The sequence below is a fragment of the Lithobates pipiens genome, unplaced genomic scaffold (assembly GCF_037356315.1).
Source record: "Lithobates pipiens isolate NorthernLeopardFrog02 unplaced genomic scaffold, aLitPip1_a1.2 Scaffold_23, whole genome shotgun sequence".
Classification (NCBI taxonomy): domain Eukaryota; kingdom Metazoa; phylum Chordata; class Amphibia; order Anura; family Ranidae; genus Lithobates; species Lithobates pipiens.
This window is the reverse complement of record NW_027507785.1, coordinates 105,434,930-105,451,271: the sequence shown is the minus strand read 5'-3', so window position 1 is coordinate 105,451,271 and position 16,342 is coordinate 105,434,930. Positions and strand designations below refer to the sequence as shown.

The following is a 16,342-nucleotide window of genomic DNA, read 5'->3' as shown; positions in this document are numbered from 1 at the left end:
GTTCACAAAATGTTATCAAGTGCAAGTTTGGGCAGCCGAGGATTTGGCTTTAGGCCACAGTGTACTGCGGGCTGCCATATAAGTTCTGATGGTTATTGTTTGGCAAGGTGTCTCTCTCCCTTCAAGGCTATTGCTCTGGGTCGTCCCAGTAGGTAATGAATATTAGCCTGACTGTGTCCCATGATGTATGAAAAAGAAAATAGGATTTTTTGTCATACTTGCCTGTAAAATGCTTTTCTTTGAGTACATCATGAGACAGAGAGATCCCTCCCCTCTTTTATTTTGAGGATTCAGTGCTTGCTACAAAACTGAAATGCTTTCTGTGTGGGAGGGGTTATATAGGGGATCACTTCCTGTCTGAAGACCTTTTGGTCTGCCAGTGTCCATTCACCTGGTGATGGAGTATAACCCAGTAGGTAATGAATATTAGCCTGACTCTGTGTCCCAAGATGTACTCAAAGAAACAGATTTTACAGGTAAGTATGATGAAAAAATCCTATATTTTTTTTTTTTTTTTTAAGCCTTCTTTAGACCCCAGACACTGTTGGTGTTTTTCAGGCGCTAAAGGGCTAAAAAATGGCACCTGAAAAATGCCTCCCCTGCACCCCTAGTGTGAAAACCTGAGTGCTTTCACACTGGAACGGTGCGCTTGCAGGACCTTAGAAAAGGTCCTGCAAGCAGCATCTTTTTAGCGGTGTATACAGTGCTCCTGCACCGCCCCTGCCCATTGAAATGAATGGGCACCGCTGCCGAAGTGTTGAACCCTTTCTTCGGCCGCTAGTGGGGGTTAAGTGCCCCGCTTACGGACGAAAAGAGCTGCTAAAATGATGGTAAAGCGATGCTAAAACTAGCGGCGCTTTACCGCTAAATTGGGGCGGTGCCAGTGTGAAAGGGCTCTTAAGCCGGTTATTCTAAGAAAACATCTAGCTTTCCTTCCTAAGATGATCACTGAATTCCACAGCTCAGGTTGTAGTCTTACCTTCGTTAGCCAGGACCCCTAGTAGAATTTGCCTCAATTGGGCTTATGTAGATGTGTACGTTGAGCGTATCTGAGACTTCAGGAAGACGAGTATCCTGTTCACTCTGCTCAAAGGTAGAAGGTCATCCCATGCCACAGAAGCCCAATGGACTTGCATTAATCAATTTGCCATTTGTCTCATCAGACAAGCCTTGTCCCCTGAGAATCACAGCACACTCTACCAGATTATTGTTGGCATCCTGGGTTGAAAAATCCAATGTCTCCAGTGGCAGCTCGTGCATTAAGGGCGCACGGGAGCCGCCCCCACTCTCCTGCCACTCCTCTATCACCAATAGATAGTCATGCATTTTAGGGTGCAGGGCGCCTGAATTACAGCAGTGGGGGGTGTTTTTGAAGCACCTGATTAGAGCCATAGGCTCTAATAGGCGTTAAAAAAGGTGATCTGCGAGTGCCATGCTAGTTGCTCACAGGTCGCTCAGCTGTGTTAGGAAAGCGAATAGTCATTTGCTTTTTTAACACTAAACCGCCTCTCCAATCGGGTGCTCCGGTCTGTTACCTGTCACTTGATTGGCTGAAACAATAGGCGCCGAGGAGGATGGCAGGAGACTCATGGAGGACCCCACTCAAAGCCATCACCCGTTGCCCCACCAAGACAGGCTAAGTGCTGGGCAGACGGCGAGTGGGCGAGGGTCACACTGGGGCATTCAAGGTCACACCCGCAGCATTTGACGGGCACGGTGGCTGAGTTTGTTGGGCACGGTGGCTGAGTTTATTGGGCACAGTGGCTGAGTTTATTTATTTTTTCTTTCAAAATCCCCTCCCCACAAATTTTGAGCACCAGCCGCCACTGAATGTCTCTGCTGTGCATATTTGCAGAGCAACCACATGGGGAGCTTCAACACTTTTGAGAAGCATGATTGTATTGACATTTTTTATCTTTGAGATCCAACCCTGGGAAGAAAGGTGCTTCAAGCAAGGGTAAAACAAAAAGTTAGCCAATGCAGATCCATAATCGCTAGCATTAGTGCCTAAAGGGTAATCGATAAGAGTGCTGAGTGCTGGGTTTCCTCAAGAAAGACCCAGGAGTAATATTTAAAATCAGCCTTTCTCAACCTTTTCTAACATGGAGGAACCCTTTAAAGAGGGATTCCGCCCCAAAAAAAAAAATATTAAAAGCCAGCAGCTATAAATACTACAGCTGCACATTGCAGATTCTCTCAATACACCACACACACGCAAACAAGAACGCTATATTTTGAGTGCACTTAGCAACTCCTCCTGCACCTCTTTCATATTGAACGGATGAACCCATGTAATAAAGTAATAAAGGTATAACATGAATGTTAGAATCAATCAAGTTAAGTGAATAAATATGTAACATTCATGTTATACCTTTTATTACTCTAGTGTTAATGTATTGGCTGCTCCATATTTTCCTGAAGAAGCCCCAATTGAGCGAAACATGTTGAAATCGCAGCTTTGTTCTTTCTGTATGGATAAAAGTCGGGTAATCCTGAAACGCCTTTCTACGCCCGAATGGGCAAAATTGTTTTTATGAATGTTTGAGTTATATCATTGCTCTGTATAATATGAATATAATTATATTATTTTATCTACTTCTTTGTCAATTTTGTGATCTGATACCCTAAAAGTCCCAGGGGTTGCTGATTCCCCAGCTCCTTTTTTGGCCCCCCGCTTTTTTTCTCCTTTACAATTATTGGGACGTGGTATCCCTTGCTGATTTTGATTCCTTTTCTCTCAAAAACTTTTTTTCTAACGTCATATATATATATCTATAGAAAAAACATGGAAACCAAACCAGACAAATGATACGGTAATACCGCCAGGCACTTATCCACTCACCCCAATGGAGGTGGGGCTCAATGGCTAATAGAGAAAACACGGCACTATACCAAGGAGAAAGATGGGTATAGAGAAATATGCCACATATAGAGCCTCAGAGATGGTGTCTGATAGAATTCAAATAAAGTATCAAAAAAATAACATTTATTGAAGAATAAATACATACAAAAATGAATAAAATTATCAAATCATTCACCATCTAATGACATTGTAATGGACAAACAAAGGCAAACAGAGCATCTTCACTACAGGTGCATCAACAATGGGAACCGTAAATGCACTGTGAGCAATGTGCAGTATAGAAATGACACAGCCAGGGCCAGGCAGTCCTTATGTGAATGTTAAAAAGGAAGGGCAAAGATTGCCCGAATCAAAAAAATACCAAAGTCTATGGCTGAAGGAGACACACAGGGAAGGAGAAATGTGCAGGGAGCTGGATGGTAGCTAATGAAGTCTCACCCCATACACACCTATTTGAAGAGATCTGGGAAAGAATGGATGAACTGACATCATATGTGATCAAACATGAAGCAGACCCAGTTTTCAGCAGTGGGAGCATGAATAGTAGATATTCATATCTAATGTATGATATACCTTGTCCAGGTGTGAGAATGAATACTGTGCAGATGATAGATATTACCGTGTTCCGTCGTCAGCTGGGATGAAGGTCGCGGCAATGTTCCATAGAGCCAATGGCCATAACAGCTGAGCGAGGGATAGCCTACTTTTTTTGCCATTTTCCATTTTTCTCGTGGCAACGTACACCACGCTGGGCTTGTCACCCAAAGTGTGTGGGGAGTGACTCCGTGCAGTTTGGGTAGGCTTGTGGATGGCCACTAGGTGCATTAGCCCAAAATCCCGTGTCTCCTATGTCAGTCTGTCCGCGCCGTGGATCCTGGACGGTGATGCAGAGGGGCACGGAGTGTCAGACACTAGGGGATGACGTCAACGCATTTTGCTGTGAAACCCCAGGTTTGTTAGGAAGCTGATTTGAATACTATCGTACACTATATCTGAGGCTCTGTATGTAGCATATTTCTCTATACTCACCTTTCTCCTTGGTATAGTACTGTGTTTTCAACTTCTAGAGGAACCCTAGTTAAGAAACTCTGCTCTAAATATAAAATAGGCAGCACTCCAAATAGCTAACTTTTTGAGTTTCATATAATTACGAAAGGAAGCATCATATAAAGACATAACAGTACTCATAGTACATACACAAGATCTCCCCATAGTTCCTCTATCTAGCTAAAGGCAAACTGTTGGCTACAGGCATCATATACATTTTCATTAGAACAGGGAGGAGATCCAGGCTAAAAGTACAGCAATTAACAAACCTCAATACACATGGATAGATAACAGAAAAACCGTCAGCCAGCATACATACACTTCAGATCGGGAATCGCAATGTTTTGGAGGAAAAGTGAAATCCATTTGTGTATTCATGCTTGTTAATTGGTGTACTTTTAGAGGGTTGATGATATCACAACCACTGTCAGGTGACAGTGTTTGGGCCTAAAATGATAAAAGAGGTATCCCTGCGCTATCGTAGATAAAATCTAATAAACCTCAAATAGTGTTGCAGCAAAACACCGACAGAGGTATAAACCCTACCACTGAAACATATAGCGAAAAATCAAATAAATGGTGCTACGCTCCCTTAAACCAATAAACTAGATAAATTATTCCATAAAGTGCTAGCCAATAAATAGATAAACTATCTGTGAATAAATTCTGATTCCCGTGACAAATCGTGATCAGTGATTAGTGCAAAAACACATTCCAAACAAATATATATGTGCAAAAAATAAAAAAACATATATAAAATCGCATAAACCAAAGCAAAATCGCATAAAATCACACAGTGATAGTGATAAATGCAAATAAATAAATTATCTCACTAAGTGTAAATACAAACATATAAAATTGCATCAGCAAAAAGAAAATTGCATACAACCATACAGTAATAGTGATAAATGCGAGTAAGTAAAATATCTCACAAAATGTGTATAAAAATAATAAAACCAAACTTAATGTTAGTGAATCATTCAGTGCAAAAAAATGAATAAGTCTCTCAGACTGCAAAATAAGTAAAGGGTGGCAGAAAATCCATAAGGTGCTTCTCGTAGTAGCAGGTGCAATACAACGCAAACTGTGCACACTCTGGTGTCTCTTCAGTGTCCCGCACCTAACAGTTAGGGTGGCCCCTTACCTTACTGCTGTAAGGTGAACAGCATATAGAGACCAGAGTCTCAGATGGTAACAGCGGTGTACCCTTAATTCCAACTAGGAGGTCTTATCCCCACATCAGGGTGTCAAACTGGCAAGATCAAATAAGCGTGTAAGCAGTCAGGCAGTGTTCAGTTTGAAGTAGATGGGGGTATAAACACAGATTTACCAAATAAGCATGGGAGCATCAGGCAGTGTTCAGTTTGAAGTAGAGGGGATTATAAATGCAGATTTACCTAGTTCTGCAATCTCATTGCACGTGCAGGTATTCGTTTTATAGAAAGCAGTAACGAGAGGCTGGAGATAATGTTAAATACTGCTTTGAGTTATTTAGTACCACTGCTGCACATGAATATTGATATGACCTGGTGAAATGTATTCGTTTTTCATACTATAAAGTCATTGGTGTTTGTGCCTACCCACAGTGTGAATTTGTAATTAATACTTTTCTTTGACGCAATTATTTGTCCCAATCTTGATGCCTTTTGTCTGCAGCAAACAAGAGGTTGTTTTCTATTGTATTGATATTTTTGTATTGAAGTGATGCATTAGAGTCTTTCTCAACCACAATGATGTGGAACTCTAGGATACCTCCAAAGGCTGCTTAACCACTTCGGACCCAGGCCAATTCTGACATTTCTCTCCTACATGTAAAATTCCAATTTTTTTTGCTAGAAAATTACATAGAACCCCCAAACATTATATATGTTTTTTTAGCAAAGACCCTAGAGAATACAATGGCGGTCATTGCAACTTTTTATCTCGCACGGTATTTGCACAGCAATTTTCTAACGCGTTTTTTTCAGAAAAAAAACAGTTTCATGCTTAAAAAAAAAAACAGTAAAGTTAGCCCAATTTTTTTGCATAATGTGAAAGAGGAGGATACGCAGCGTAAATAGATACCCAACATGTCACGCTTCAAAATTGCACGCGCTCGTGGAATGGCGCCAAACTTTGGTATTTAAAAATCCCCATAGGCGGCGCTTTAAATTTTTTTACTGGTTACATATTTTGGGTTACAGAGGAGGTCTAGGGCTAGAATTATTGCTCTCGCTCTAACGTTCGCGGCGATACCTCACATGTGTGGTTTGAACACCGTTTTCATATGTGGGCGGGACTTATGTATGCGTTCGCTTCTGTCTGCGAGCTCACGGGGACAGGGGCGCTTTAAAAAAAAATTTTTTATTGTTAATTTTATTTTTATTTTTTTAGTTTTACACTTTAAAATTTTTTTAAAAAAATTGACTTTTATTCCTATTACAAGGAATGTAAACATCCCTTGTAATAGGAATATGGCATGATCGGACCTATTTACAGTGAAATATGGGGTCAATACGACCCCATATCTCACCTCTAGGCTGGGAAGAATAAAACAGAACAGCCGCTATGATTGTTCTTATGGTGTAGGGAATCGCCGGCTGAAAACGGCAATATCTGAATGATGTCTGTGGCCTCAGGCATCATTTAGATATAACCAGCGAAACCCCATGACGTCAATAGACATAGTGCGGGTCTCAAGTGGTTAAAGTAAAACTATAGGCAACTCTTTTTTTTTTTTCCATTTTGTATAGATTAAGGGAGGGTTATAACCCTTGTCAGCTTTTTTTTTTCCATCTGTGTGCCATTTCAGAGATTTCCCTTCACTTCCTGTCCCTTTGCCGAAAAGGAACTGAGAGGAAATCCCTGCAAATTAAGGGAATTCCTTGGGCACCCCCAGGCCACCAGAACTAGTGTCTCCATTGGGATTTTCTTTTGCTTTCACTTTCAATGATAATGGTAAAATGGACAAATAAAGAGGGAGAATCTCCTTAACAGGGGCATAGACCGCAATAAAAATTGACAAGGGCTCTAATCCTTCTCCACTCTATCCAAAACTAAAAACATTTTGTCTTTAGTTCTACTTTAAGATTCCTTGATGATAAAGCAATTTCTTCCTCTCTGATAAGTTCCTCTGACATCATTGATCTTTTTAGATATCTGTAAGGGGGTGAAGGGTGGATTCCTCCCAATGACCATAAGTGTAAGGAACATTCTTCCCACTGGCCATCACACTAATGTATCAGCTGTAGGTGTAGTCGTCATTACCAGGGCTTCTCTGAGACCAGAACATTATTGCAAGGGTTTCTCTGTGTTAAAAATATTGAGAAAGACTGCACAAGAACAAGCTGAACATATGGATAAAGAGTTACTGTAAGCAGGGCCAGATTAACAGCATCATGGGCCTGGTGCTGAGGATTTTGGTGGGCCTTTTTTACGGAAACAAAATGAAAATGCAAAAATGTTTTACTAAAACAAATTAAATATACTTTCACCAGTAATATCGGCCGTGCAGCCTTTGAGCAGCAGGAACACCCCCAATACCACCTGCTATGCGGTCTCTCAACAGCAGCAACATAGGAGACCACATTTCCAAACTGCCATTCAGGGAGATCCCCCCCTTCCCAAAAAAAAAAAAGAGGGGGGATGTAGTCTCGGGTTGATGGGGAAATAGGTGGCGGGGGGTGATTTTTCAGGCAAATGGCACTTAGCACTTAAAATCATCCTGACGCTATGCTTGATATGGCATCGGGATGATCAAATTCCATTATTTCTATTACTACATTGTAATATATAGTGAAATAGTTCAACTCACCATGATGCATTATCAGTGGGAACCTGAGCTTGTCACTTCCCACCAGATGCAGTGTGTCGCTTGCCACCATTGCCTGCTGCCAGATGCCACCCGCAGCCTGCCACCAGATACAGTGTGCCACTTGCCACCAGATACAATGTGCCACTTGCCATCAGCATGCCACCAGATACAGTGTGCCACTTGCCACCAGCAGCCTGTCACCAGATACAGTGTGCCACTGGCAGCCTGCCACCAGATACAGTGTGCCACTTGCCACCAGATACAGTGTGCCACCAGATACAGTGCCACTAGCAGCCTGCCACCAGATACAGTGTGCCACTTGCCACCAGATACAGTGTGCCACTTGCCACCAGCAACCTGACACCAGATACGGTGTGCCACTTGTCACAAGCAGCATGCCAGATAGTGTGCCACTTGCTACCAGCAGCATGCCACCAGATTAAAGCGGGATTCCACCCTAAAGTGGAACCTCCGCTGATCGGAACCCTCCCCCCATCCGGTGTCACAATTGACACCTTTCAGGGGGGAGGGGGGTATTTTCACCCACTTCCGGGCATAGACTCCCACGGGAGTCTACGCCATTTCCTGCCCTGCCGCGCTGTCTGCTGGGACACACACGGGTCCCAGTGACAGCGCGGAGATTTCCTATTGCGCGGCGCAGCTCGCGCAGTAGGGAACCGGGAAGTGAAGCCGATTCGCTTTACTTCCTGATTCCCTCACCTAGAATGGTGGCGGCAGCAGCCGAGGCACGAGCGGTCGATCGGCCTCGGCATCGCTGGAACCCGGGACAGGTGAGTGTCCATTTATTAAAAGTCAGCAGCTGTAGTATTTATAGCTGCTGGCTTTTAATATTTTTTTTTGGGCGGAATCCCTCTTTAAGTGTGCCACTTGCCACCAGCAGTCTGCCACCAGATACAGTGTACCACTTGTCACAAGCAGCCTGCCACCAGATAGTGTGCCACTTGCCACCAGCAGCATGCCACTTGCCACCAGCAACCTGCCACCAGATACGGTGTGCCACTTGTCACAAGCAGCATGCCAGATAGTGTGCCACTTGCTACCAGCAGCATGCCACCAGATACAGTGTGCCACTTGCCAACAGCAGCCTGCCACCAGTTACAGTGTGCCACTTGCCACAAGCAGCCTGCCACCAGTTACAGTGTGCCACTTGTCACAAGCAGCATGCCAGATAGTGTGCCACTTGCTACCAGCAGCATGCCACCAGATACAGTGTGCCACTTGCCAACAGCAGCCTGCCACCAGTTACAGTGTGCCACTTGCCACAAGCAGCCTGCCACCAGTTACAGTGTGCCACTTGCCACAAGCAGCCTGCCAGATATAGTGTGACACTTGCCACCAGCAGCATGCCAGATACAGTGTGACACTTGCCACCAGCAGCATGTCACCAGATACAGTGTGCCACTTGCCACCAGCAGCATGTCACCAGATACAGTGTGCCACTTGCCACAAGCAGCCTTCCACCAGATACAGTGTGCCACTTGCCACAAGCCGCCTTCCACCAGATACAGTGTGCCACTTGCCACAAGCCGCCTGCCACCAGATACAGTGTGCCACTTGCCACAAGCAGCCTGCCACCAGATACAGTGTGCTACTTGCCACAAGCAGCCTGCCACCAGATACAGTGTGCTACTTGCCATCAGCAGCCTGCCACCAGCAGCAGTGTACCACCAGATACAGTGTGCCACTTGCCACAAGCAGCATGCCAGATACAGTGTACCACTTGACACAAGCAACATGCCACCAGATACAGTGTGCCATTTGCCACAAGCAGCCTGCCATCAGATACAGTGTGCCACTTGCCACCAGCAGCATGCCAGATACAATGTGCCACTTGCCACCAGCAGAATGTCACCAGATACAGTGTGCCACTTACCACCAGCAGTGTGCCACCAGATACAGTGTGCCACTTGCCACCAGCAGTGTGCCATCAGCAGCCTTCCACCAGATAGTGTGCTACTTGCCACCAGCAGCAGTGTGCAACCAGCAGCCTTCCACAAGATAGTGTGCTACTTGCCATCAGCAGCCTGCCACCAGATACAGTGTGCCACTTGCCACCAGCATGCAACCAGATACAGTGTGCCACTCGCCACCCACAGCCTGTCACCAGATACAGTGTGCCACTTACCACCAGCAGCCTGCCACTGCCTCCAAGACTCTCCCCAATTGGTTAGAAGAGACAGGGCCTGCATAGTCAATCAAATCCCTGGAGCCCCCACCCCTCCTGAGCTGGGATGGTATGGCTGTATGCCAGGAGTTTTGTTTAGACCAAGTTGTACAGGGTTGTGTGTGCAAGCTTTTGGGCTCACACTGGTGTGCTGCAGTTGGCTGCACTGCTCATGTATCTGCAGTTTTAGCTGCAGTCCTATTGATTTATATCAGGTTGCAGGTTTTTGCTGCATTTTCTGACAGTGTGCCAAAGATGCAGCATGCAGGAATTTTGGTGCGCTTTCAGAAAATGCAGAAAAAACAAACAACCTAATAGAAATCTATAGGACTGGGGGTAAAACGCAGGAAAACTGTGGATACACCAGCAATGGGCCAAAACACAGCAAATCAGTGTGAACCACCTAAAAGCACAAGGGACCACCAAGCACTGCCACAGGCTGATGACACAATTCTAAACACTTTGGCTGCAGTTATAACAGCTACTGCTGGAGAAAAAAGTTAAAAACGAGGGAAAGGGATATAAGAAACCAGTCACTGAGCTCACATGTGGACGGTCCCTGGAGGCTCATCACTCAGAGATATCCTGTTCACCTTCTATCTGCCGGTGTTTCCCACCCACACGGCTCCTTCACTGCACAGACTTCACAGAGGGGGAGGGGAAAGGCAGAGCCAACTCAGCCTCTCCCATTTGTGTAGGGGGGGAACTGTGCACTGTGACATTGTAATAACCACAGTGAGCAAACACAGATGCAGCCAGACACCCCTACATTTACACACACTTCTCCTGTCCCATAGAAGTTTATGGACAGGAAAAAAAAAAATCGGGCTTATGCTGCTGGCTGGGTGGGCCTATTTTAAGGCAGGGGCTTGGTGCTGCAGCTCCATCAGCCCCTATGTTAATCCGGCCCTGACTGTAAGTGGATTTATCTAGCTATCCTATTTTTAATTAACCATCCATGCAAATGAAAAGAAAACTAATAGATTCTAAATATGAAATATATTTTCTTTCTTTTTTTAATTTGTCCTTTAGGGCACCCATAGGCATAATTACTTGATCCTGCCAATTCATAAATTTAGGTCAGGTACACATTGTGATAAATTGTCAGTACAGCCCAAAATTGTATTTAAGATTTGGGAAGATGTCAAGTAATTTAATGGCACAAAGAAAACTGATGTCAGAATTGGGTGCCTTAGTGGGGAAACGCCAAAAGATACCTGGGTGAATACATGATTTAAATACTTGGGAATTTGATTGCTATTTTTGCATTTTCATGTGCCTCTGTTTTACATTTCTTTTCTTTTTTTTTTTTTTTTCTTTTTTTTTTTGTAGGACTTGAAGAAGTATCGTTTTTATTATTGGTTTTGCTTCCCTGCATTGTCTCTTCCTGATGGAATAGAACTGGTAAAGAACCCAGTATCTCTTGCTGAAAGATTCTCTAATGAACAGGTAAAGATTTTACCTTGTGGTTTTAATATGCTCAGCCAATAGCCTAGTTTGGGATTAGAATATATTTTTCCCTTAAAAAAAATTATATCTATTCCAGTCTTGTTGGTATGCTCCCTGGTGTTTTTTTTTTTTATTCATCGGATTTTATTGTGCGGTTTTTCTCATTTTCAACTTTACAAGACATGGAGATAAAAGTACCAACATCTGTTTATGTAAAACAAGAGCACTATTTATGGGGTCCCAATGCCTCTAACAGATATATATATATATATATATATATATATATATAACATTCCCTTTCATAAGCATGCCATTCTTGAAATTAGGAACAAAGATTTTTTTTAATGGAGACTTAGCATGGCTTGCGGACTCCACCTTTTATTGTAAACTGCATGGGCAATGGCAACAACTCTGGGTGTCTGGTTTGTTTCTCGAAAGAAAGCAGTCCACCAATAGTGAAAAACTGGTGTTCAAATCTTCTCCTGCTATTTGGATCATAGGTGGACACCATACATCACTGATTCTTATGGTGAGAGTGAAAGGCATTGAGCTGTGGTGAGTGTGTTATCTGCTGGGGAGAAGGATTACCAGTGCATGTGAGGTGGTGTGGTACAGTCATTATTCCCAACAGGAGAATATTTGAACATTATTTTATCACGATTGGTGGACTGTTTTCTTTTATGTATTTATTTATTCACTTTATGAAGGACATATTTTAGTCATAGTTTGCTTAATATTCTTTTAGACCTCTTTCACGCTGAGGTGCTTTTCAGGCGTTTTAGCGCCTCTAATGCCACCCCAGTGTGAAAGCCCGAGTGCTTTCACACTGGAGTGGTGCACTTGCGGGACAGGAAAAAAGTCCTGCAAGCATTATCTTGGGGATGGTTTGGAAGCGGTGTATACACCGTTCCCAAAACACCCTGCCCATTGAAATGAATGGGCAGCGCTGCCGACGCGTCTGCATAGTGCTTCAGCAGCGCCGCAACGCAGGTGCTTTTAACACTTTTTTTCAGCCGCTAGCAGGGGTTAAAAGCACCCCACTAGCAGCCGAAAAGGGATGCTAAAACGACATTAAAGCGCCACACAAATTTATAATTTACGTAAGTAATAAGTCCAAAGAGGGTGCTAAATGAATGAGCTGTGAGTGCAAAAACTTTTGTCGGAGTTTGTTAAGCAAAATAATACAAAAGGGTCAATGCATTTCAGTGGTTATTGGATCACATCACAGGGTGCAGGGCACAGCACATCAGGGCACATCACGGCACAGGTCACAGTACATCAGGGTACAGAGCCCAGTACATCAGGGCACAGCACATCAGGGTACAGCACACCAGGCCACATCAGGGTACAGAGCCCAGCACATCAGGGCACAGCACATCAGGGTACAGAGCCCAGAACATCAGCGTACAGGGCACAGCACATCAGTTTACAGCAGATCAGGGTACAGCACCCAGCACATCAGTGTACAGGGCACATCAGGGCACAACACATTAGGGTACAGGGCACACCACGACATTGAGGCACAGGACATCGGGGCACATCAGGGCAACGGGGCACATCAGGGCAATGGGGCATATGGCACATCGGGCATGGGGAGCATCAGAGCACATGGCAAATCAGGGCACATAATGACACATTATGGGGCACATCAGGGCACATCATGGGGTCACATGGCACATTCTGGGGCACATCATGGGGCACATTAGGGCACATTATGGGGCACATCGGAAAGAGACCTCTCCTGTTTCTTACCGCCTTGTGCCATGGTAGCAATCATTCCTGCAATTTTACCATCCATGCCCACCAAAGAAGCCACCAAGTCATCCTTAGTGGTATAACCCAAGGTAGATGCCCCAATGCAGTGGTCACAATACCATATAGACGTAATGGCTCTGATGCACCTGTCACCTCTGGGCTTTTGGAAGCGTTTCCAAAGCTCACTGCTTGATAAACACAAGCTGCCTAGCCGGCTACTTTCTTTTCTTACATCAGGGGTCACAGAGGATTAGTAATTACTGTGTGGGTTATAGGGCCACTGATAGGTGATGGACACTGGCACGCCCTAAAGGCAAGAAGTGTGCTCCCTATATAACCCCTCCCAGCACAGCACAGAGGTGCTGAGCTCCACTGGAAGCTTCCTTGCGGGGGCCAGCCATGCTGACCGGATCCTTTCTGATGTCCTTTTCATGGGCTAAATGAATAGTACCTGGGCCTCGTGTCCGAAGAACTAGGTTTTGCTTGTGAACGCTTCTCTTTAGAGAGCTGGGCCCTGGGATCCAAAATTTTTTGGTAGTAAGGCCATAAAGTTTTTACTGGCAGGGTGCTGTCGCAGGTCCAGGATTGTGGGTAACCCGAGGTTCCCCGGTTCCTGAAGGTTTCCTAAAAGGTCTCTGAGCCCACCGCGAAGGGTGAAGATTGGGTCTTTAGGTCTTTATCAGTAAACCCTGCTGTGAGGAAAAGGTAAGGGAGATTTTCTCAGGAATTTCTCCTTTTTTATGTATAATGCTGTCATGCCTATGTGTCACCACTGGGGGCTGTATTGAGCACTCACCAACCTGATGCTGGAAACAGCACAGAAGCCTGTAATTTTCTGCTCTCCTCTGGCCACAACAGATCCTCCGGTAAGATGGGAGGTCTGGTTCTCCTCCTGCGAGGAGGGGGGGCGTAATTAGCGTGGGGGCATGGCTAACGCCGGCCACACATGGAGGAAGTTTAAAGCATTGTGTATGTGTAACTGCTGCTGGCTGTGGAGGGACAGAGCATGAGGATGGCTTATTCAGGTTAGTGACACAGGCATTTCCCTTTTGACACATTATACTTTACCAGGCTAGGATAATTAGCAGCTAATGGCGCTGGACTATAGCCTAGCAATGTGCATTCTTTGAGTGCCTCTTCTATATGCTTCAGGCTATGAGTGGTAATGGGACCAGGAAATCCTCTAAGCCCTTGTACACACGGTCGGAGATTCCGACAACCAAATCCGTTGGAGTAATTCCAACGGATTAATTCCGGAAGAGGTCCAGAAGTGATGTTGCATACACACGGTGGGACTAAGTTGTCGGAAAAGCAGATTCCCATCTAGTGCTCAGGACCCTCTTATTGAGGTGCAGGAGGCTGGGGATCAGGTAGATCTTCCCAAATATTTGGAAGATACTTCTTTATCCTCTTCTGAGGATCTTAATATGGAAGGAGTAGCATCACAAGACAGGTTGCTTGTGTACTCCATTACTCAACCTTTTTTGCTGCCTGCAACTCAGGCTCTTGAAGAACCTGCATCTAATTGGGTTCATTAAAACCTCCCCCATTTGGGGATGTTTTTCCCTATTCATGATGCTCGCTTCGGGAGCACATATACTAAAAAAGCTTATGTATTCTGAATGGGAACATCCGGATAAATAATATTATCCTCCCAAGAAATTCTCCACACTTTATCCTATGGAAGAGGACTTCTGTGAAGGATAATGGGGGGGTTCCAGCAATTGATGCTGCAATCGCCTCAGTGAGCACGAATCTCACATGTCCGGTGGATAATGCACTGATGTTAAAGGATCCAACAGATAAAAGGTTGGAACTTCTTTCTAAAAACAATGTTTTTAGCAAGTTCAGTAGCGCAGCTGGTCCTTGCTGCAATTGGTGTATCTCAGTCCATTAAGGAACAGTTTGTGGAGATACTTTAAATTCTGCCTGATCAACAGGCCCTGTGGGCTGGTATATCAGGCGCACTGTGTTTTACAGTAGATGCTATGAAAGACTCTATAATTTAAGCCTCATGGCTTATGCTTGGACTAGTGCATTCTCGCAGAGTTCTGTGGCTGAAAAATTGGTCAGTCAAAGCACCGTGTAAAAAGCTCTTATCCAGTTTTCCCTTTCATGGTGAACGGCTATTTAGAGACGATCTGGATAAGTACGTCCAAATGACCTCTAATGGGAAAAGCTCTCTTACCAGTAAAGAAGAAGTTTAAATATTCTCCTTTTAATCGTGCTGCCTCTCCTGTGCCAGGGGCATCAGCCTCTAGGTAGTCTCGATGGCCTCCCCGTCAGGTTCAAGGTTAAGCCCCCAAGGGCAGCACCAGAGTCAGAAGAGATCATGGGGCAGAAAGCCCACAAAGCAGAATGCTAAAACCTCCTCATGAAGGGGCACCACCGCTCGGGTGGGGGGAAGGCTCCTACAATTCTCAAGACAATATCAGGACAGATGGGTGGCTTCTGCAGTTTTTTTCTCTAGGTTAAGACTAGAGTTTCAAGAGTTTCAGTCTCCTCGTTTTCTTCTAAGGGAAAATGTTCCCAAGGATCCAGAGAAAATAAGTCTTTCTGGCTCTGGATCATCTATTATCCCAAATTCAACAACAAAGTCGACAACTTTGTGTCGAGAACAAGGGATCCGCTTGCAGGCGGAACAGATGCATTAGTCTTCCCATGGAATCAGTTTTTCATATGCGTTTCCTCCAGTTCTGCTACTTCAGTGCCTTCTCCGCAGGATCAAGCAGGAACGAAAGGAGGCGATTCTGGTGGCCCCAGTGGGTCCCAGAAGATCTTGATTTACCGAGATCATAAAGATGGCAGTAGGAGTCCTTCGGACTCTGCCATTATAGCCAGACCAGGTCCGATATTTCATCCTACCTTACAAACGAAAAATGTAACATGTTCGACTGTTGAATCCCACTTTTTAGAGGATCGTGGGTGATCTCCTTCGGTAGTGTCCACTTTGATGCCAGGAAGCCGTCCAGAACCATTTACTATAGGGTCTGGAAGGCATATGTTTCTTGGTGTGGCTCCTGAGGTTAGCACCCCAGGAAGTATGTCATAGGCAGGATCCCCGATTCCTGCAAATGGGACCTGAAATAAAGCTGGCCTTGACTTCTGTCAAGGGCCAGATCCTGGCCTTGTCAGTGTTTTTTTCAATAGCCTCTTGCTCCCCAATCTTGGTGCATAGCTTATTCAGGGGGTAACACAGATTATTTCCCCTATCAAGGCACCTCTAAATCCTTGGGATTTAAATTTCGTC

General features: G+C 44.7%; 1 protein-coding gene across 7 annotated transcripts in view; it reads left to right on the top strand.

Annotated features, from left to right (window-relative positions):
• The window catches only part of ATG7 (autophagy related 7), a 423,049-nt gene that overhangs the window by 31,266 nt on the left and 375,441 nt on the right, over positions 1 to 16,342 (top strand). For all 7 annotated transcript variants that reach the window (XM_077452132.1, XM_077452129.1, XM_077452130.1 and 4 more), the window contains exon 6: positions 11,221 to 11,337. In XM_077452132.1, the coding sequence (XP_077308258.1) occupies positions 11,221 to 11,337 (117 nt within the window). The remainder of the gene's footprint in view (positions 1 to 11,220; positions 11,338 to 16,342) is intronic.